General features: G+C 40.8%; 1 protein-coding gene across 1 annotated transcript in view; it reads left to right on the top strand.

Annotated features, from left to right (window-relative positions):
- Nucleotides 1-22,942, top strand: part of SPIRE1 (spire type actin nucleation factor 1) — a 176,801-nt gene that overhangs the window by 1,980 nt on the left and 151,879 nt on the right. The window contains exon 2 of the mRNA XM_045006336.1: nt 16,997-17,031. Within this exon, the coding sequence (XP_044862271.1) occupies nt 16,997-17,031 (35 nt within the window). The remainder of the gene's footprint in view (nt 1-16,996; nt 17,032-22,942) is intronic.

The following is a 22,942-nucleotide window of genomic DNA, read 5'->3' as shown; positions in this document are numbered from 1 at the left end:
TAAACAAAACTTGATTTCTGTATGAAATCTAAAGCCATCAGTATGAAGGATATAAAAGTGAAGCAGATCTCACAGATAAAAGCATCCCAAAAGTCCACATCATCATAAGAGTAAATGTCAGCGGAATTCCTTAATAGGAATCAAGATTTGAAAATTGATATGAAACAGGATTATTATATAAAGTCTTCAAAATGGGAGTAACATAAATTAAGCATTTAGAACATGAATACTAATCTGGCATTATGAATTAATTAAGTCTTTTAAAAGATGTGTCTGTCTGGACAAACAGTGGCAGAGAATTACAGTAATCCTGTCTGGAACTAGTGAGGGTGCATACAAATATCAAAATACATAGGGTGAAAAATAAGACATAATCTTGTGATATGATTTACATAAGTCTAACGAAAATTCCAGTTTGAAATTGATCTGGAATGCTTTTAAAATAATAAAAAAAGTCTGATATTGCATCAATTGAAAAATTTACACCACAACTACTAACCAGTGGGACAAAACCTCCACAACCAGCCCCTGCATTTTGCAGGGACACGGGAAGAGAGTTGTGCACTGCAGAAGCACATTTTACTTCTAACATTTTCAATCAGACTTTTTTCAGAAAATGTATTAACTTAATACATCACTCTTGTTTTTGTTTCTACCACCTTTCCTTTCCTGTCTTCACTCCACGTCCTGTTTTCCTTCTTATAACAGATCATGATACATCTTTTTCTTAGTTGTCTTCAGTAAGGATTAAAGTGTGATGTAAAGCTCAGGCTCCTCATTAGGCTTTAACTTGACCAGTTTATCTCATGTTAAATGTAGTGTGCCTTGTCTACACTAGACTTCTAAAATGTATTACTTAACTAATATCATACTTTAAATCCTAGTATAGACAAGGCCTAGTTTTTTTCTTTTCCGTTTTTCCCTCCAACCCCTTATATAATTTTCTCACATTTTATTCCCTGTCTTCTCCCTATATTTTGTGTGTCACCCTGACACATCTATTCATATTACCTACTCATGTTTAGGTCTTGTATCAGCCTCCAGCTGGTAGGTGTCTGATAAATTTGAATCCTCCACTCAACACTACTCATGGCTGCTGAAAGGGATCAACGTTCTCTGTGTTCCTCCCTCCCACCCTACATCCTCCTGACAGCTGTAATTTTTTGGGAGTGGTTTTGCAAAATATACCTCTTCCTCAGCTTTCTGGATTCTGCCAAAGTTTGCTGAGGGTGTGTGTTCTTCAGTACTATTCTCTCAGCCTCTGTTTTCAGGTCCTCTTCTGCAGTGGGTGGTGTAATGCTTCTGGCCCATGGCTTTCACAAGCAGCAATAGCATGAAATCAACTTGATTTTAGCTTTTCATTGCTACTCACATCGTCTGGTTAGTAGCAATGAAAATGAACAAGAATCATAGTTTCATTTTGCTGTAGCTTCGGAAGCAATGAGCAGTAGCACTGGCACTGCGGCTGTCTGTAGACTTAGGAAGACAGCATTGCATTAGTTTGTGTTTGGAAAATTAAACCAAAGTTATCTCCACAAACACAAAAGCTAGAAATTAATTACTATTTAAATTAAAAAACAGATTCTGCAGAAATTGGTGGCATTTTTCTAGAACAGCTTCCTGCAAGTGGATTTTTCAAACCCTGCTGTACATCATTAGGGGAATACACAGATATTTTAGAATTTACAAATAAATAGATTTTTAAAATGAAACTGACTAGACCTAGCATATAAAACGAAGAAACACACATTTGTTCTGTTCCTCCTGCAGAAATTGATGGCATCACAACTAGTTCAGATGAGCATAAAGGGCCTGATCCAAAGCTCAGTGAAATGAATTGTAGCTTTTCCATTGACTTAAATTGGTTTTGGATCAGGACCAGGGTTACATACCATAGAGAGCTATGAATGTCTGTAATGTTATCAGTTTGTACAGAAGAAATAACCCTGAAGTTGGGTCCTATGAGGTATGTAAAAGAGAAAACGATTCTTAAATACTTTGTTTTGGTTATCTGTGCATTATGGTAATGATTAGGATTCTACATTTTTTAACCTTTAAAATATTTTTTTCTGTTACATTTCTAATGAATAAAAGCAAAGATATTCTGAATTTAAGTGGCTAGTCCATCCTACTTATCTTTATTCCTGCAGGGCATGTGGAGCACAAAAGCTAGTCTCTTGCACCAAGCTTTATTTTTCTGTGGTTATAGACATAAGCACGTTTGATTCTAGGTTTAATGTACAGGTTTAATTTATCAAAAGAAGCAAATATTGGATGTTGGTTGCTGTTTTCGTATACAATGGAATCCTGTGTGTATGGGCAAATAAAGGAGTCTCCCGAGAATGGTGTCTTGGTGTAGTGAACATTCAGGCTTTGTTGAGGATGCCTGTCAGTATAACGTATGCTAATAGAACAGCAAATGCAGAGATAAAGCAGTATTACAAAATTTGCTTTAGAGATGTCTATAAAGTACCTGACTGTCTTCAGAGTATATTGCAAATCTCATCATTTTGCTAGAGCTGAAGATGGGGAAGAAATAAACATTAAAAATGTAATAAGTATAAATAGATTAATCTAGCAGAAATGAAGTGCTGAATCCACTATGATCACCTTAGTATGAATCATAATTACTTTGTCTAGTATTTAAATACTACAGATATGTGGGTTCTTATATAAAATTGCAGAAACCAAGAAAGGTGCAAAATATGTTTAACTCAATTGGCTTGTTCTTCGTTACTTATGTTTTATGAAAAATAAATTTACAGCAACATTTGATAAAATGCCAGAGCAGATAAAAACAAAACCTGTGTATACGTTGGATCAGTGTTTCTCAATCTTTTTGGTAACAGGGACTGGCATGCTGCCTTCCTAAACTGTGTCAGGGAGATCTCAGGGACCGGCAACTGGTCATTGAGAAACACTGAGTTAGAACATTTTGGTGTAGAGATGTGGTTTCATTATATAAATGCTGTTGTGAATAAGCATTTCTTATATATTATTTAAACCTCAAGTATATAGTGGAGGTGACAGTTACATGACTATAAAAACTGATATTAAATCCTTAGCAGTGTATTCAGCAGAGTTAGAGTTGAACAAATATAAGGTTACTTCTCAGAAATAAGGTGGTTGCTGTAAGTGATCTTCCAAATTTTAGTTAGTAAAAGCTCTAGCTTAAATGTTCCTTACATATGAGAAAATCTTTGGGATGGAAAAATATACTTAGAAATCTGTTTCCTTTACATGCTCCCTTGGGGCCAGATCCAATACCAGTATAAAGTCAATATACAGGTTTCTGTTAACTTCAGTGAGTATTGGATTGAGCTCCTAAAGAGAAGGAATGGCTTTGAGGAATTGTGAGATTTTCAAATCACATCTTGCCCCCTCCACAAGTCCAGTCTCCAGCTGTCAATCACGAGGGCTGGCACATCCACAGTGCTCCCTTCCCGTTCTCTACTGAGAGTGTGGCTTCCCAGAGAATGGTGGTGTCCGTGGCTGTTCTTTTCCACCATCCTCCACCTCACATGCCCACGGATAGAAGTCAAAGTGGAGAATTACTGCTCGTTTGACCAGCATTAATTATAATGCACATTTAATTCTCAAAATCTTCCACTAGTTGATGGGAGCACAGAGAATGTGTGCTCCTTGCCTCTCCCCCAAAAAGATTTGCAGAGTGTTGACTACAGAGTGGTTTTCACGAACTCCCAGGGTGGGGATACAGCATACTGTAGAGGAATGGTTTCTGCTGTTCTATCAGTAGTGTAGGGCCTTTCATGCCCTTCTTGCACCTTTTGTGTGCCTCTATATTGAAAAGGAGTATACGGGGCCTATTAACTTCAGATCTAGTTCATACATGGCAAGAGATGCTTTTTGCCCATTGGTCTTTTAAAAAACATTGTTTAGAAAAATGTATATAGGTTATTTTTAAAGAAAGGAAAATGTATGTAAAAGGCATTATACTTCTAGTAATATTGACCCTTTGAAAGAAAATGGCGTGATAGATGGCAATTTCCTGCAATATTTTGGACAAACCTTCTTGAATTTAGTTAAACTTTACTGAATTAAGCTTAAGTATTTTAGGAGCCCACTATGTTAAAAATGCAAATGTTTATGTACTGTTGTGGGATTGTATGGAACTTTTTTAGGAGAGAGAGGATTAATGCAATCTTTGAAGTTCCTAATATCTCCCAATGGACTTTTTGAGACAATACGTATGAAGTAGATTTCCTAGGAAATATTGATATAAAGGAAATGCAAATTAAACACCTGGAATCTATCCATTTGAAGCTGTAGAGCTGAGCAGAGACTTGTTGTCTGGCTGATTACATATTCAGGTTCTCTTCAAAGAACCTAACCGGATAAATGAGTGATTCACATATTCATGTGTGGTTACTGTTCTGGGCAAAAGGGTGTTATGAACGCGAAACGACAGGAACATCGGTGTGTGGGGTTTTGAAGGACAGCTCACCTATCAAAGCCCATGCTGGAGTTACAGGGGTGATCTCTGGCAAGCTTATTAGCATGTGTGCAGGTCCTTTGTAATTTTTAATATGTTTTCTATGTATTGCTTTACCTTAAGAGTAAAATATGCTTACTTAGAGAGAACTGTGTGGTAACTTATAACTGGGGCAATTATATTGTATACTGTCTCTGAGGAGAGAAGCGAAGCATGCCTGCTTAGGAAGACTGTCTTTTGCTGGAAATAACCCAGAGAAGGCAAGGAATTGTTCAGCCTGGAAGTATCTCGGTCAGAAGGGGGAGAGATGCTGGTCTCCATCCAAGAAAGATGATGGCTGGAAAGTTGGAAGCCTAGATGGGGTGCCCTTGTGGAACCATAGAGGTGGAGTAGAGGCACAGTTGCCCTGAACTGTGACAAATGGATTAGAATAGCCATGAATTCCCTGTTTTGGTTTTAAAATTTGTTGCTTTTAATATTTGAAAGTATGTATGCTTTGAGAAATTAGTACTCCTTATAAGCTTAAATTAATTATTAATTATCTCTGACTTTGAGTTTTTATTTTAACATATCCAGAAATGTAACTTACTGCTATTTAATGATAGTAAAGTTTGGTATCCTAAAGCTTCATAGTTACTTGCAGTCCTCAGTACATTGATAGAGTGGACAGATAAGATTGGCAGGCATAATTTTATATCAACTAATGGGGTAGGGTGGAAGTGGAACAGACACTCTTCACTAGAAAGGAAGAAAAAAACAGTTAATATTTCTTCCTGTCCACTTCTTGTGTTAAGCTGTGAAAGAGGTACCATGAACCTTTGGCCTTGTTGCACTGGCTTTTGCCATTAGGATAGCTATACCAGTAAACTCCATTAATTCTAATCATGGTTTACATGGATGTACCCTGTGCACTAAGAGTTCACACCAGTGCCCCTACATTGATAGCTTAAAAACTCTGGTGTAGACAAGACTGGAGAGGGAGATGACAAATAAGCAAAGGACAAAAAACTTAATGGTAAGGAAGAAGTATATTGCCAAAAGAAACCTTGCAAGAAGCCTGACAAAACTAGAGGGTGACCTTGAAGTACACACACAAGGGAATATAACAAAAATGTGGTGGGTTGACAAATCAATGAGGGAATGAGGAATAAATAATGAACAGTTGAGATTTTAGGCAAGATCAAAGGAAAATATAAAAACAAGGAATAGCCTTAAATATAACCTACTGTAATATAGCCTAAATGTAACCTACTGCTGTAGGAAATATTGGCAGAATTGTAGGATTCAGACATTGTAGGTTCATCAAGACTTAAAGATAATAAAAAGGGTAAGTTAATAGGATTTTGCTATGAATGCCAGATCAAAGGGAACAATGATGAGATAACATTTCTGAGACAAGAAAAGGCAAATTGGTGTCCCTAGCCTTTGTTTGCCAGAAGCTGGGAATGGGTGACATGGGAATGGATCACTTGGTGATTACCCATTCTATTAATTCCCTCTGGGGCATCTGGCATTAGCTGCTGTCAGAAGACAGGATACTGGGCTAGATGGACCATTGGTCTGACCCAGCATGGCCATTCTTATGTTCTTATGGAATAGTTATTATTTGAATTACTGGGGCACTTAAGAGCCCTAGTCCTGGATCAGGACCCCATTGTGCTAAGCAATATATAAACAAAGAACAACAATACTGTCCCTGTAGAGTTTTACTGCTCAATTCGAGACCAGCGGGACCTGACTACAAGTATGGGTTTGAGTTGGAAAACAACCTGACCCTCTCATTCTTGGATTGGCTCTCTTCCTCCTGCCTGTGGGGTCGGCATGGTGCAGCAGGGGGCTGTGGCTGACAGGGGCTCAGGACACAGCCACTGCTGCACTGACCCCCAAGGGCAGGAGGTAGTGGCAGTGCTGACTCAGGTTCTGAGGGAAGGGTCAGGTAGGAAAACACCTCAACCTTCTTAGGTTGGATGGGCTTGGGTCTGGTTCAGGTCTTGGTTGGGTTTAAAAATTAGTCCTGAGCAGATATCTAAGTCCCTGCTCCAAAAGCTCACAATCGAAGTATAAACAAGAGACTCCAGATGATTACAGACAGATGGGGGAGTACCAGGAAACTAGAGACCATATTGGTCAACAGGGTAGTCAGCAGCCTAACCAGCAGTCAAGTTTTTTGTAGGCATCACAGAAATGTAGAGTTTTAAGGGGGGGGGCTGAAGGAGGATAAGGCGGGCTTTCTGTGGAGGTTTTCTGGGAACCATGGGAGAAAGCATGAAGGGGCTTATTTGAAAACTTAATAAATGGGTGGTGGAGGCTTGAAGTGTGGGCCAGCTGGAGGTGGGAGTTGCCATCTCGGTAGTGAATGAGAGATGATAGCTAGAGTGAGGATTGATTGTGAAGGACCTTGAAAATGAAGACAGGTAGCTTATATTTGAGGTGATAGAGAAGGGGATCCAGTGGAGAGATGCAAAGAGAAGGGTGACAAGGTCAAAATGATGGGCAAGGAAAATGATCTTTGCAGTAACATTATGAATGAATATAAAGGGAGCAAGATGGCATTTGTCAAGGCCAGAGAAAAGGATGTTGCAGTAATTGAGACGTGACATGATGAGGGAAATGGAAGATATCTAACACCCTGGACATAAATTATGAAGGATTAATCCTACAAGTTTGGGAACATAGCACAAGAAGGCTTTTTTTTATTTTGTGGTACAAGAACTGGGATGGGGGACATTCCTCTTTTACTTTTAGATGAATTCATGAGTTAGCGCAGGGCGATTGATACCTTAATAATGCTTATAAAAATACTTTTATAATGCTTAATAAATACGGTCCCACTTCAAATACAGTCTCAGGTTAGTCTTATTGGCAAATGTAGATAATTAAAATATGATTGAGAATGATGTATTGAATTTTAGCACAACACATTTTCAAAGGAACAGAAGCCAGACAGATAAACAGTGCAATTAAGAGTATGCAAAAACTAAAGCCAAGGTTGAGAACAAACAAAAAATTGTATTAATAAGATGATAAACTTTTAAAATGGAGGCATAAGAGGTGAAAAAGACTGTGAGACTGGGCAAAAGTAATGAATTGACAAGAAATATAAATACAATTATATGCTGCAGGATTATCAAACTAGGATGGTAGTAAATAGCCTCGGTGAAATCCTGGCTCCATTGAAGACAATGGCAGAACTCCTATTGACTTCAGTGGAATTAGGATTTCTCCCAATAAATGTCTCCTCTCAGACTTCACATTCCTTTTCCCCTTCTAGTTTACCTTCTGTCCCTACATCTGCTGCCACATCCTAGACTCCTCCTTGCTCCCTCCATATTTGTCTGTCACCCCATTTCATTTTTATTCCTGTCCTCAACATGTTCCTCCGCTCCCTGATATTGCCCAGCACCTGTAGTCTCTTTTCCTACCTCTCCACATTGCCCTGCAATGCTCTCAAGTCTTGGTGTTACCAGCTCCCACAGTTTTATCAAAAGTCTCTCAATATTTGGTGGTGTTAATGCTCCAGCTTCTGGAATCAAGTGATTACATCATAATCTCAACTTCAATTTAAAAAAGGAAATTTCTTATCCTTCAAGTTTCAGAGAGAAGCTTGAAAATGTGACCAGTGTTTATCCTAAAGGCTCAAAAATCTAAGGCAAACTAAATATTATATTTCTAAAATCTCACTATATTTTGGGGCCTGACTCACGGTTTCTAAACACTTGGGGTTAACAATACCGAGTCTGTTCCCTGACTACTAAATTCCTCAGCACTCCTCTTCCCTCTCTCTGGCTTCGTGCACATTCCGACTACCTGGTGTGGCCATCTTGCCTGAGGGCAGCCTGGCTTCAGCCATACTAGAAACAGTGGAAATTGTTTCCCATCTTTACTATGGGACAGCCTCACTCCCACATGCAGAATGGGAAGGAAACGGCAGCCAACTTCAGTGAGAACAAACTGGGCTGAAGCCTTATTGGTAATAATGGGAGATGGTGGCCACAGAGAATGAGGGCAAAAATTCATGAGAATTTATTAATCAGTTAGACTAAATATGTATTTTTCCCTTTGTATTTAGTTAATCGGAGGTCATCTTCAGCCAGCACTTAATATCACTGGAGTGTCTGATTTAAAAAAACAAAAAAAAAATCCTGAGTGGTACCTGAGAAACACTGAAGGTAGATTTTTCTTGACCTCTAACTTCATCTCTCCTCTAGAATGTTGCTGAGTTACTCTCACCAGTTAATCACAGACTTGCATGTTAGGCAGTTAATTGCACATCATGCTATATGATCTGCTGGTTCCACCTTATTGATTGCAGAATACTTTTTTCCCACGCTGATCCTTTCTGAATATGATTATCTACTCTAGGTTATTTTATACTGTAAGAAAGCAGGCATAGCACGTATGAGTTTATTAATGTTGCACCCAAAATGTGTTTCAGATGTATTTCTAGGCATAGAGTTGTCTCACCTACAGTAATTATTTTGTGTGTGTCTTAGAGGTTTTCTAAAACCACATCAGATATTAATTACAGAGGAACTTTTTGAAACATGAACTGTGTTAGCCCCTGGAGTGGCCTATAAATTGTTCTGTAAGGAAACATGGACTATTGATGAATTGGGCTCATTTTAAAAAGGCATTGTATTAGGTGTATGTAGTGTGGTTATAGCCATGTCGATCCCAGGATATCAGAGAGACAAGGTGGGAGAGATAATATCTTTTATTGGACCAACATCTCTCTTGTGTTAGGTGCATCACTTAAAGAGATCAAATATGAAAATGGTTATTTGTTTTACCCTGTCAGACTGATGGTGGGGTTTTCTGGTTGGTGTAGGGGCAATCCATCTCCCTGAGAGGTGGTAGCTTGGTCGACAGGAGAATTCTTCCATCGACCTCAGCACTGTGTATACAGGGATTTAGGTCATCTTAACAGTGCCACTCAAACACGTGGATTTTTGGCAGTCCTGACTGATGTAGTTAAACTGATGAAATTTTCTAGGCCTAAACCCATGATTTTTAGTGTCTAGCAAAGTTATGAATTTAAGATCCCAAGCTCGTCTTTTGAAGGTGTTGTGTATGTTTCCTCTGAGGCTGAGAACTGAGAGATCAGATATGGAGTGATCATTTTATGAAAAGTGTTTGCCTACGGGTGATAGTGTTTTTGTCTTTTATCATTTTTCTGTGTGAGTTCATTCGAGAGCGTGATTATCTGGTTTTGCCATCATACTTGTTATCAGGGAATTTGGTGCGCTGGATGAGGTACATCACATGTTGTAATAGGCATGTGTAGTACCCATGGATCTTGAAAGGTGTGCTATGGAGGGAGGGTATTTATCATTGTAGCAGTGGAGATGTGTCTTCAGGTTTTGCATCTGTTGTCACGGCAGGGTCTATTGCTGCTTTGAGTTGGTGGGTCCTGGTCTGTTGAGCGCTTCTGATGATGAGGTTGGAGGGTTGTCTGGGAAAAAATCTTTCAGGATATGGTCCACATTGGCTATGGGTTGTAGTTAGTGATATCCTGTATGGGTTCCAACGTGAATGCTGCAAACATACTTGAGGGGGGGGGGGAAAGGAAAGTGAGGAATGATCACATGAACTAGACTGACTGTAAATTATGTCTTTGTTAGTGTTGTTGGTGTCTTGATAGCATCACACTACTGTAGTCCAGATTCTGCAATTCTGGCCAAACAAAAAATACTCTTATTCAGTTCCTTTTCACTTTCAGGGATAGTGAAAGCTGTTCTGTTGGTTAATACATGAGTAAATGAAATGCAGAAGAGCACAATCATATTTCCCCTTGCTCCCCAACAGTAACCGTTCTACAAATCTCTGGAGCAAGTTAGCACTGCATCCTTATACAGTGAAATCTGTGTGAGAGATCACCCTTATGGGTAGTCACCTGTCTTTAGCCCATCAGAGAATATCTCAAAGAGAACTGAGTACAGGTTTGCTCCACCTTCCTAATAAAGACCTCTAGTAAGCAATTTATTTTTGTTAGTCACTTGGTCAGTTTAAATTTGTTCAGATTATATGGGGTATGTTATTTGCTACACATGCAGGGTATGCTCCTAATTAGTTGTACTCAGCATCTCCAGAGCATAGTCAGCTGAAACACAAACTGTTATCTGCTGTTGTGTGGTACACAGTGAAATGTAAATGTGCTAATGTACTGTACCACTCGTGTCCACTGTTTATAATTTTTGTAAGCATAAAATTCAGTTCTCATCTGTGCTGATATGTTCCTCCTCACAAATATGAAAATAAAAGCTTCAGATTCAATCTGCATATCGTCAGTAGCAATATAGCTTCAAGGCATCTTGTTAAATTATATTTTCTAAAATATATGAAATTAATTTGTTTGGTAGTAATGCTCAAACAAGTCTTCAGATTTTCTTTATGGTAAAGAAATAGAGCGTTGCCTTATTGTTGTCATGGCAGCAATTATTGTTCCTTCCCCATTGAAGGGGAAGTGACATTTTTGTTGGCGGGGGTGCGGTGGGGTGGGGCGGAGGTTTGTTACAAATGGGAGTTTGTGATGGAATAATATAAGACTCAGTCCTGTGTAATACTGATCCTCATTTGAGGGTGCTCAGCAATTCACATAGATGTGGATATGCATTGTACAACTTTCTTTAACCCAGCATGCGGAGCGGCATGGAAGAAAGCATGAAAGTGCTTGTTTGAACATGTAACAAATGCATGATGGAGGCTGGCATCATGGGCTGATTGGAGGTGGGCATTGACCTCTCAGTAGTGAATTAGAGATGATAGGTAGGGTGTGGATAGATCATTAATGGCTTGGAAAGTGAAGACAAGTAGCATATGTTTTATGATAAAGAAGGTGGAGTCAGTAAAAAGATGCAAAGAGAGAGGCGACGTGGTCAAAGAAATATTGTAGAAATAGAGGGTTCTCGGAAGGGTAACAGAAATTATTTGGGGACAAGTCTATCTACTATGTTCGTGTCTGTGATCTTATGCATAATTGTAGTTAGATCTGAAATGTTATGCAGCTTTACAGAAATATGTTAGTGTCTGTTCTTAATTTATAAAGTACATGTGGCAGAAATTGCATATGAGGTGGTAAAACAAAGTAATGGTATAAATGGGCTTAAATTGCAGCAAGGGTGGGATAGGTTGGACATTAGAAAAAACTTCTTAACTGTCAGGGTGTTAAGCACTGGAATAAATTGCCTGAGGAGGTTGTGGAATCTCCATCACTGGAGATTTTTAAGAGCAGGTTAGACAAACACCTTTAAGGGATGGTCTAGATAATACTTATACCTGCCATGAGTGCAGGGGGCTGGACTAGATGACCTCTTGAGGTTCCTTCCAGTCAGTAGCATAGCTAGTGGGATGCATCAGAAGCAGCTGCTTCTCCTCCCACATTTTAAAAAAAGTGGCGCCTCATGGGCTCCGCTCTGAACGGCCTGCCTGGCTTCCGCCCTGCCCCCGCCGATCAGCTGTGTCTCCCAGCAGGAGGGAGATAGCTGATCGCGGGGTGGAAGTGGCACCTGCCGGCCAGCACTGCCAGCAACACGGCCAAAGGAGCCGCAGGCCGGCGCAGAAGCAGCTCGCTCAGATCGTGCCTGGTGGGGCTCGCTGCCTTCTTCCCCCACCCCCCAAGAGGTAGGGTCCCGGGGGCAGCTCCAGCCCCCTCTGCACAGAGAGCCCCGGGGACTCTAGTCCACTCCCATCCCCGGTAACCCCTCCCCAAGCTCCATACCCCATGTACCCTTCCCATGTACCCCGTGCCCCTGCCTTTCCCTCCCCTCGTACCTCCGTCCTCTGCCAGCCTCCCTGTACAGCCATGGGGGGGACGGCGTGGCCGGGGTGGTGCAGCATGACTGCAGTGTGGCCGGAGGAGCCAGCCAAGGGGGGGGAGGGGGCACGGCGTGGCCGGAGAAGCTGGGGGGCGTGGCCGGAGGAGGAGCCAAGGGGGTGCCTTTTTTATGTTTGCTTGCTCCCCCTGCTGTTAAAACCTGGCTACGCCACTGCTTCCAGTCCTATGAGTCTACGAAATATGCCTTTTGTTTTGTTGCCCAGTTGGAGCATTTGCAAATAAAGGGGATAAATAACCTAACTTGATCCATCCTCCAGATTAGTTACCTTAAAAACAGACCATAGAGAAATTAAAGGAACTCTATTCTGCCTTGAAAATTGATGATAAATCTAAGTAGTGGTGGCAGCACAGAAGTAAGGAAATCTTCTGAAATTCACATGTGCTTCCTCTTGAGGGGGAAGTATGTAGAATATATCAAAGATAAATGAAGGTGTATCTTGAGACTGTATATCTGAGATGAACTAGAGAAACTGTTGTTTTTACACTCTGTACAACTTTGGGCCTCTGTTCATGCACCTGAACTGTAACTGAAGTTTTGGCTAGGACTGTACATATCAAGTTTATCCCCTTAGGACCTGAACATTGCTTTAAAATGTATTTGTTGTGCTCACAGTAGTTGAAACTGTCTAGTAAGTAGTTTTAAAGATCTGATGTGTTGGAGCATTGGAGAGTCATTTCAACTTGTGCCCATTTTTTTGGTGACTTGAAGTTCTGGTGGATTTCTGTATATCAGTGTTTCCCAAACTAGGGACGCCGCTTGTTTAGGGAAAACCCCTGGTGGGCCGGGCTGGTTTGTTTACCTGCGACATCCGCAGGTCCAGCCGATCGCGGCTCCCACTGGCCGCGGTTCGCTGCTCCAGGCCAATGGGAGCTGCGGCGTGGGCCAAGGGACGTACTGGCCGCCGCTTCCAGCCAGGGGCTTTCCCTAAACAAGCAGTGTCCCAAGTTTGGGAAACGCTGCTGTATATTATTGCATGCTATACATTTTAAAAATTACTTTTTACAAAACATGTATCCTAACGTTTGGGGTGTACATTTGTTGGAGATATTTATTAATTGGGCTTTGGAGGAATACCTCCTTATGTTTTTGGAACAGCATTATCAATAAATTCATCTGTTTAAGAAAACACTTGAATTGTATTTAAAATGTTTAGTGACTGTGCCCTATTTATTAAATGTAACCGCCATGTACATCTTACATGAACACCAAAAATGTGTCTCTGTGTGTATACATATATGTAGGTCCTCTGTGATTCAACTGGAATAATAATGGTCTTAAAAAAAATTAAAAGCAGTCTTTAAAAGATACTTTTTTAAGTTCTGCCTGCTAATATAGGAAAACAGTGCTAAGGATTCAGTTTATGTTGGCTACAATTCAAGGTGAAGGTGAATGACTTTCATTTTTGCGAGCTAGCTGTCTCATACCCGCTAAGGGTATGTTTAACAAACCCTTTCAATATGAAAAGTGACTAGCTCAGAAATAAAAAATTATTTTATCTGAATGTGTTGTGAATCTTCTTAGTACCCAGGCAGTTTTGTATGCCATTTAAATTTCACACATCAAGTCAGCTTGATCTTGTCTATGTGATGATATGCTAATCAGTTGGTTGAGCTGCATGTTCTTTCTCCCAGCTTGGCAGGAAATACGCTAAATAATACTCCTAGTTTTCTATGCAGCTCTGGTCCTTGCAACTTTGCCAATATATTTTCAACATTTCTCATCCACTTTCTAAGGGGAATGCTGGTGAACTAAATGGCAGAGTCCCTAAGGACTGAACAACAGTGCTAATAAATGGGGCAGAAGGGCTCATACTTGAGGGGAATGGGCAGAAGAGTCAGGACCCACTAGAGCACACTCCTGTCCAGAGCCTGGAATGGAACCAAAGATCCCTGAGTCTCACCATGCCCCTGTTGCAAATATCCGTGAATCCATTGACATAGTGTCCCATTCCCCTCTAGTACTGCTCCACACAGAGGATAACTACATACTACTAGTATCAGCTGTTCTGTTAGCTTAAGTGGCAGAGGTCTGTGTGGTAGATCTAAAGGTTCTTGCCATGCTGATGAACCATGTGGGTGTCAAAATGTGATCCCACATGATAAATTTCTGTTTTTTTACTTTGCTTTTTAAAAAACCTAGGACTGTACACCTAGAAAAGTATGTTAAAATAAAATTATTAAGGTTGCAAAATCAAGCACTCAGAAGTTAGGAAATGCCAGGGGGCTACAGAGTTAGTGTGGAGGCACAATGCCTCTCTGCCTGAGTGACCCTGACCTTCTGCAGATCCCCTGAAATCAGTGATTCTGGAAGTGAATCCCTGTTTGTTGTGCAGAAGAGCAAATCCCATCACCTCCTTCCCCAGTGGAACAAATTAAGGAAAACTCTGTGATGGGGACCTTGCAGAGGTTTCTTCCTGCTGTGGGACATTCTGCAGAAGCTGGCAACTTCTTCTCTTCATGATTTGTGGTCCTATTTGAGTATGTTTACCACAGCAAAAAGGAGAACATGTAGTGAATTCCCTGTACCATAGTCCATCATGTGTTAAGAGTTTAATTCATCTGGGTTCCTTAAGATCAACTGAGTCCATACAGCTTGAAGTTGGAGGAAAGCCACCAAAGACCCTGGGCCTGAATCCGAATGACATGTCCTCAAACAAAGATTCTTAAGAGCTGCTTTCCCCTCCTGTCATATGGATGGATTCTGTTGCCGTCATGCATCTACGAAGGGTAACTTGCTGAGCTTGACTAACAATATTAATCTTAAAAGAAAACAAACAGAAATCCAGTGGTTTTTTTCTCCATTCCCATTTTCCTTCTTACATCTAGTTGTTAAGGGGGAGAAAGGAGGAATAATGACATATATTAACAGGCTTTGTTTCATGTCTATAGAAAGAGTGAGTGGTCTTAACTACAGCCCCTGAGCATGCTTTGTGACATTAACTTGACATAGTCAGTAATGTATGTTTTCAATATACAGTATGATCATAGGAGGAGCCCTAGTTAGTGTTTCTGGCTGTCCGAATAAAGGAGGTAGGGAAAGTTGGAAAGGGTTTCTGTCTAATTCTTCTAGAATGGTTAATTTCTCCTTGTGTTAAGATCCAAGGAGTTTGGATCTGTGTTCCCCAGGGAAAGTTTTGGGGAAACAGAAAGTGTACCAAAACACTATATTTTTGGTTGGTGGCAGCAGTACCAGATCTAAACTAGGATTTAAGTTTAGAAGGATCTATGCAGGTCCCCATCTTTTGGACGCTAAAGTTCAAAGTGAGGAACAACCCTTGAGTTAGTTCTGCTGAACTTCAGGGTCATGAATTACAATTTGGTAGTGTGGGTGCCACATTGCATTTAAAAAAAAAAGTCAGGGCTGGAATTTTTCGATTTATTGATCATTATTTAAATAATCACAAATCAGGCAAAATGAAAAATAGTGTTAGATAAATAAAATGTTGGAAAACTTGATGAGAGGCCTATCAGAATGTTCTGAAGAACAATCATGTCTACTTTAATTACCAGAGGGGTAGCCATGTTAGTCTGGATCTCTAAAAAGTGACAGAGTCCCATGGCACCTTATAGACCAGGGATCGGCAACCTGCGGCTCCCGGCTCACCAGGGTAAGCACCCTGGCGGGCCGGCCCGGTTTGTTTATCTGCCGCGTCGGCAACTTCGGCCGATCGCGGCTCCCACTGGCCGCGGTTCGCGGTCCCAGGCCAATGCGGGAGGCAGGAAGCAGCACGAGCCGAGGGATGTTCTGGCCGCGGCTTCCTGCCTCCTGCATTGGCCTGGGACCGCGAACCGTGGCCAGTGGGAGCCGCGATCGGCCGAAGTTGCCGACGCGGCAGATAAACAAACCGGGCCGGCCCGCCAGGGTGCTTACCCTGGCGAGCCGGGAGCCGCAGGTTGCCGATCCCTGTTATAGACTAACAGAAGTATTGGAGCATGAGCTTTCGTGGGTGTCTGATGACATGAAAAGCTCATGCTCCAAGACTTCTGTTAGTCTATAAGGTGCCACAGGACTCTTTGTCACTTTTTACTTTAATTACCTCTGTGCTTGAACTTATGTATCATGCTTGTATTGCTATTTATTACCCCCAAGTAATGATATGAATAAAATGATTGGTGTTGTCTTATGAATGCAATTGGGGTTTAGATATATGGCTTAGAGCATGAGAAAATAGATTTTTTTTTCTTACCGGTCTATAGGTATATGCTGCTGCTACTAGTTTAAGCTTACACAATTTAGTCCCCTACATGTAACGATAATGTCAAGCGCATTGAAGCTTCATGTTTATAAAAATAGACACTGTGAAGAAGGCTTAAAATAAACAATTGTTTTTGTTCTTATTAAATATATGTGATGCATAAATGGGTATATTACTTGATCACACATTTCAGTGGAACAAAGAATAGGCACTCTCATGTTACCATGATGGAAGCCAGAGAAGTGCCTAATTAAGTTACTGAAAACAGTACCATCACTTTTTACCGACCACGTTAACTGCTGATTATTTTTAAATTGTTTTTCCTTGATTGAAATGGACTTCAATCAGCAGACTAGAAATGCACTTTTTGAGCAATTCAAATGAATCTGTACTGGATATAGCAAGGTCTCATGTCAGTGTGGTTTTAAGGGACTTAAATAAGAGTTTAGTTTTGAGCTGGCTGTTGTCTTTTACTTTAAACCATCTGAATATAACTTTAATTTTTTCCTGCAGGTAAATCAGGACGTTCACACTGTACAGAAACAGAGGTAAGAGAAATATCTCAAATTTCCTGTTAGTGTTTATTAATTCAGCACACCTCTTGCTACAAATTTCTCATAAGTGAAACTGCTGTATATTTTTATCCTACATTTTTCATTACCAAGTTCTTCTATAAAATACAAAAGGTATGTATGGCTTGTGTTAATAGCTACATAATAAGGGAATACTACATTCATAAAGGGAAGAAAGAAAGTGGGAAAGTTTATGCAGGCAACATAAATTGGTTCAATTTTCAGCTAATTTTATGTGTTGCATAATGCAGATGTTATCTTATATTGTATAGCTTCTTTCATAGAAACCATTTCCCAATACACTTTAGCTGGCTCAAAGATGGTAATGATTTGTATACTTACTGCATGATCTGAAGCAATTCAAGATGCCTGATGATTCTTTACACTCAGTTTGTCAAGAGTTGGGAGCAAAATAATCAGACTACTGCAAGATCATCATATTTGTGTGAGCAAAGTCCTCATGATTTGTAATGTTCTTTTTAAAATTTCCCTTTCCAGAGCCAAGAAGCAAAGAAAAACGTTGCAAAAAATTAGCACTTATTAGTCTGGCCTTGAAAGTATCTTATTCTGAGCTGTCTGATGGCTGTACTATATTAGGAAACTGACAAGGGCTGCACTGATATTACTGATAGTGCTGGTAAATAAACAGATATTTTAGTATCCTCGTGACCCATATAAGTTGCAACAAGTTTATTTTGGTCAATGTATCAGCGGATTTGTGTGTAATCATTTTGCTGACTTGTGACTGCTGAGATAGATTGTAGAACCACTTGTTCTTTCAGACGAATGTCAACAAGGGTTATGAATTTTCATTATAAAGGCATGTTTAGAGGATTAGAAATATAGAAACAAGCGTTTGTCTGCTGCCTTTCATGAAATAATACATAATCCTTTTACCACACTTAAAGCTGGATATGAAAGTGATTAATATTGTTAAACCATGCAGAGCGTTTCTCTCTACGAAGTAAACACCGTGTTGAGTAATGGCAAATATAATTTTCTAAATATTTGCTTAGCATATATTCAATTGATATCTGTGTCCAGTGTCAAACAATAAAATAAATAAAATGTGTTTAAAGGTTGCTTTAAAAATATTCAGTACATCATCAAAAAAGATGTAAATATTCTCAATTATATTAATATATGCTAAAGTGCTAGACTCTCCTACCACTTATCAAGACAGATGTACTTTGTATACATTCATTACATGTATTTTTTAATTTACCATAATCTTTTGAGTACATAAATACTGTGGAGCAGATTCTTAGCCCTAGTTCCTGTACACATGTAATATGGCTATAGGTGGTGTTAGGGGGCTTATTCCTTCACCCTCTCACTTCCCTGGTCCTTCTCACATGAACAGAGAGCAACAATACCCGAAGTCCAAAGGCGCAAGCAATTCGATGTTTATTGGGGTGAACTTCCAGCAAGCATGATTCCAGTTTCCTTCCTTAGTGTCCTAGCTCTGGCACCACAGAGCCTTGCCTGTGTCCCTGTTCCTGTTCCCATCCCCTGTTCCCATTTTCCCCTTTAGCAAGACATGATTTTAATTCCCCTATCCCCAGTCCCAGTTCCCATTCCCTCCCCCTTCCTGATTGACTGCAGACTATAAGAAAATTAATTATACAGTAGACAGAAACAATTACAGAACCAGACAGAGACCATGCAAATAAACATACAAAACAATACAGAAGTGAGGATTTCACAGCTACATCTATACAGACATAAGGGTTTTCCAGCTGTGTCTATTGATAAGTGAGTTCTTGCCAGACAGGATGCTATTAAACTAAGTTTCCTTTTACCTCTTCTCTTTCTCTGGAGGTGATAGAAATATCAGGGCAGGATTGTATTCCTAATAGCCCAAGAGCACCTTATTTCAATGTGACTAGTTTGGAATGTGCGGATGTGACCATACACTTCCCAGCTTATGGCTGCCTAACTCCATCTTAGCCGAAGGCCTTAGCCTGTCACAGTAAGAGAAGGCCATTCCACAGACAGTGATCTTTGATTCTTTCTTTTATACCTCTATAACTAGCTAAGTGATAAGAATACACCTAAATTCTTAAGGTATAGGCCTTTGCAGACAGGCCTGAATATTTATATCCTAACACTCCACCCCTTTTTTTTTCTTTTTCTTTTGGGATCCTCCTGCCCAGGTATCCCTGTAAAAGCATAGAACATATGGCGACACATTTCCTGATAGGGCCAGGCATCAAGGTGGAAGGTGTCGATATTCCATTTGTCCCACTGCTCCTTGTGTAGTGCCCTGCAGCTTCTCTCGTACGGGCATACCACACCTATTCCAATTAGTGTCCCAGACTTCCCATTATATTGGGCCCGAGAAGGTTGGGTCCGGGTTGTCCTGCACACTGCGGGGTGGGGAGGGCTTACTACATTACTTATAAGTTATCTCCATATGCAGCGTAACACAAGTACAGTTAACAATATACAATGCACAGCAACACCGAGTCCTGACCACTGCAGTATGGTCCAACATCTGAGCCACGACCAAAACACTGCCTCTCCTCCTTCGACAGGGTTAAGATCTTAATGTGTCCAGTTGCTGGCAGCTGCAACAAGCTGCCCCTGCAAGTTTTACGTGCTTTTGTCCATATTATAAGTTCATTGAATGTCCACAGAGAAATGGGTTATTGTCCAAACCAACTTAACCACTTGGTATGGAATCAGGCAGTATGCCCTGGTTTGATTATTCACAGCAATAAGATTTACAGATCCATTTGTGCACCAGAGTCCAAATAGCAGCATATAGATGTGTGTAGTTTGGTTGGGGGCTGGTGTAATTATGCCTCCAGAAATATATACATTTCCAGCAAAACACTTCATACACAGTACACCCAATTGTCCACCCCTTGCCATAGGCCATTGATCCTGCTCCTGCATAGTCATAGGAGAGGGGCACAGCCAAACATCTTCTCTGGATTTACACCATTTTACACACCCCTCCATTGATTCCCAGTGAGCTCCTCCCCTTCTCATTATTCCCATAGGGCTTGTAGAGCCCACCTTAGTTGCCGTTCTATTTTCAGGCACCATGGTAGCTATTACACAGGTGCTGGCCTCCTAGCTGAGCATTTTGCATTCCCATACACATCCCCCAGGTCAGCCTTTTGAAGTCATCCCTCACCCATGTCATGCTAGCAACAAGACCAACACCACAGACAAACAACACAAATCATAGATCCATGGTATTCTGGGTTATTCTTCCGCTGGCGCCAGCTTGCTTGTAGAGTGTCTGAAAAACAAAAGAAACAATTTCCACCCCCCTGGTGGGGACAGATTATTGCTTAATAATAATACCAATTCCTTTTACAAATTTCCTTGCTAATTGCAGAAAAAACAGAAGAATTACCTCCAGGCTGTCCTTATTTTGTTCTATAGTCAGGCTAGTGAATTACCCCACTCACTGGTCATTTATGAAATTTATGAGGTGGTGTGCCTTAGTTTCCCCCTTTCTACAACAGACCAGGTTTGCAATAGTTTCTGTGCTGTACCAAGCTTTACGTTTATTCTCAGGTAATAGCTGAGAGACAGCTTCAGATTTTTGCTTTGTACACACGCTCTCACTCACACTCCTTAGGGTTAACCTGTCTCCCTTATTTTTTAGGCTTGACTTGTTTTTTTTTTTTCACTTCTCTTTTCTGGAGGGCCATAATTTGAGTCTTCTAGTAGCTTGTTTGCTGACCAGATGTATTCATTATTCTCAGGTTCTTTGTGCTGCAAAGGGCAGTTTCCTCCTTCCCCCATCAGCTGGGTAATTTGCATCCACACAGAGGCTTTCTTGGCTTGCCTCTGGATCCAAAGCTATCAGCAGCTCAGAGACTGTTTTAAAAGGGACACATTCCACTTCCACCAGAGTTCTGATTACTTTTCACTTTCATCTCCTGCTCCAAAACACACACAGATCTGAAAAAGAAAGCACAACCTATTGTGGCTCCTTTTGGAGCCCTAACAGGATTTTAATTAAGTACCATGTTTTGTTTGCATTTCTTCCACCCCTTTTCCAATATACACTGCACATGTCCTGGGAAATAGTTTAACCTCCATTATATTAGCCATATTAATTTTACACAAGGTGTAACTGCCTTCCCCATGCCCACAGTTTTTATGCACCCCCAAAGTAACAGTCTGATCCTCTAGAGCCACCCCAAGGCTCAGTGTTCCCATCATTGCTCCTGTTTTCCTTTTCCTGTGCGCACACACAAAATATTATTTTGTCTAACATCCCTTGCACTGTGATTACTCTTTTTACACAACTGTACCCCGATTACACTCCCATCTTGTACAACCAGAGACAGCCAGGGGCAGTCAAGTTAAGTTCCAAGAAACCCCTGACATTCCTTTAGTGATTTTGATTACATTACTCAATAGTCAAATAATTTTGATCAGATTAATCCTCCACCTGCTGCCTGCAGCAGTCCCCTATAGACCATTTCTGGGGAAAAGGGCCCATTTTCCCTCAAAATAGCTGTAAAGGCTTCTGGGGACAGAAGCATAGTGGTGGTAGTAGCCACTCTACCTGACCCCCTGTATAATTTAATTATCAAGCTTCCATCCAATGTGACTGCAGAGTTGCACATACAGTTACATTTATATAACTGGGTTTTATTATTAAACCAAAAACTTGCTTCTTCTAACACCACAACTGTTACCTGTACCGTTTTGACAACTCCCAAATGTTTACTTTCCTCTAAACCCTGTATTATTAATTTTTGCAAAAGGTATTTATAACTTTTAACTTACTTTTTTAAATTACTTGCTCCTACATTTAGTTCTTTAAGGTACTGCACTTTGTTTTTAACAACTTAGCCACCAAGTACAATTATTGCCACACAGCTGCCTTAACCTGTGCTGTCTTTACCTTGAGACTGTTGAAAAGGCAGTAAAACATTTGTCTCTATGATTGCCCATGGATCTTTTACCTTAAAAATTCCAGTGGAATACAGCAGACCTTCATCATCCTTTGTCCCAAACAAAACAAAAACAAACAAAACCCAAAAACATTTCACATAAGTATCCAAAGTACCCTCCATTAAAACTTCAGAAAAACAAAGATGTGGAAAGGCAGAGGGAGAGGAGGGGAAGAGGTGGAAAGAAACCAATTAAGCCTGTTAGATCAGTTTAAAGTACAGGCTACCAGCAGCAAATTAAGTAAACTGAGGAAAAGGAGGAAAGGAAGAAAAGGATATAGTTAGCTTTGAACCAAGAGTAGGCTCCCCAGCTTGAAAAAGCTGGGAACCCTTACCCCCCAGGTTCTTATTCTGGCTCTGGGAGAAGAGTGGGGGTTGTTACCTGCTCCTGCAAACCCCACCATTTTTTCACTTTGAAACCTTTTTTTTTCCTTCCCCTCCACTCCCCCAGGACCAAGTCCCAGCTCCTGTCTCTAAAGGTGGTCTGTTAACTGTGCTTCTGACTCTAAACTCTGTTGTGCCAAATCATCTTTAACCACCCTAACTAATTTCCCTGCTGAAACAGCACCAAACATGAAAGATTACTGGCAGCTTCCCATAATGCTGCCCTTACTTCAAACCCCTTACCAAGTGGTCTGAAGTACCTCCTTTCCCTGGAAGGCATCCAGTCCCCATGGGCAGGGACCTTCTTCCACTACCCATATACCAAAGGAGGGTGGGCTCCTCGGCCACCCCCCATTCCTCTGGGTCCCCTAACACTTCTTCCATTTCCTTTTTAATCTCATCCCAGGCTGACCCCTGCACCTGGTATGGGCCCTGGTTCTTCCTTATCCATTTATCCAAAAAATCCTTTACCCTGGCTTGCCAGAACCCACAACTACCATCACGAGAGTTCACTATACCCCCTCCAAGCAGCTGCACGGACTGTTGGAGAGGGGGACTTACAGGCTGCCACTCAC

This window comes from Mauremys mutica, chromosome 2 (genome assembly GCF_020497125.1).
Source record: "Mauremys mutica isolate MM-2020 ecotype Southern chromosome 2, ASM2049712v1, whole genome shotgun sequence".
Taxonomy (NCBI): domain Eukaryota; kingdom Metazoa; phylum Chordata; order Testudines; family Geoemydidae; genus Mauremys; species Mauremys mutica.
This window is presented reverse-complemented; position numbering and strand designations above follow the sequence as displayed.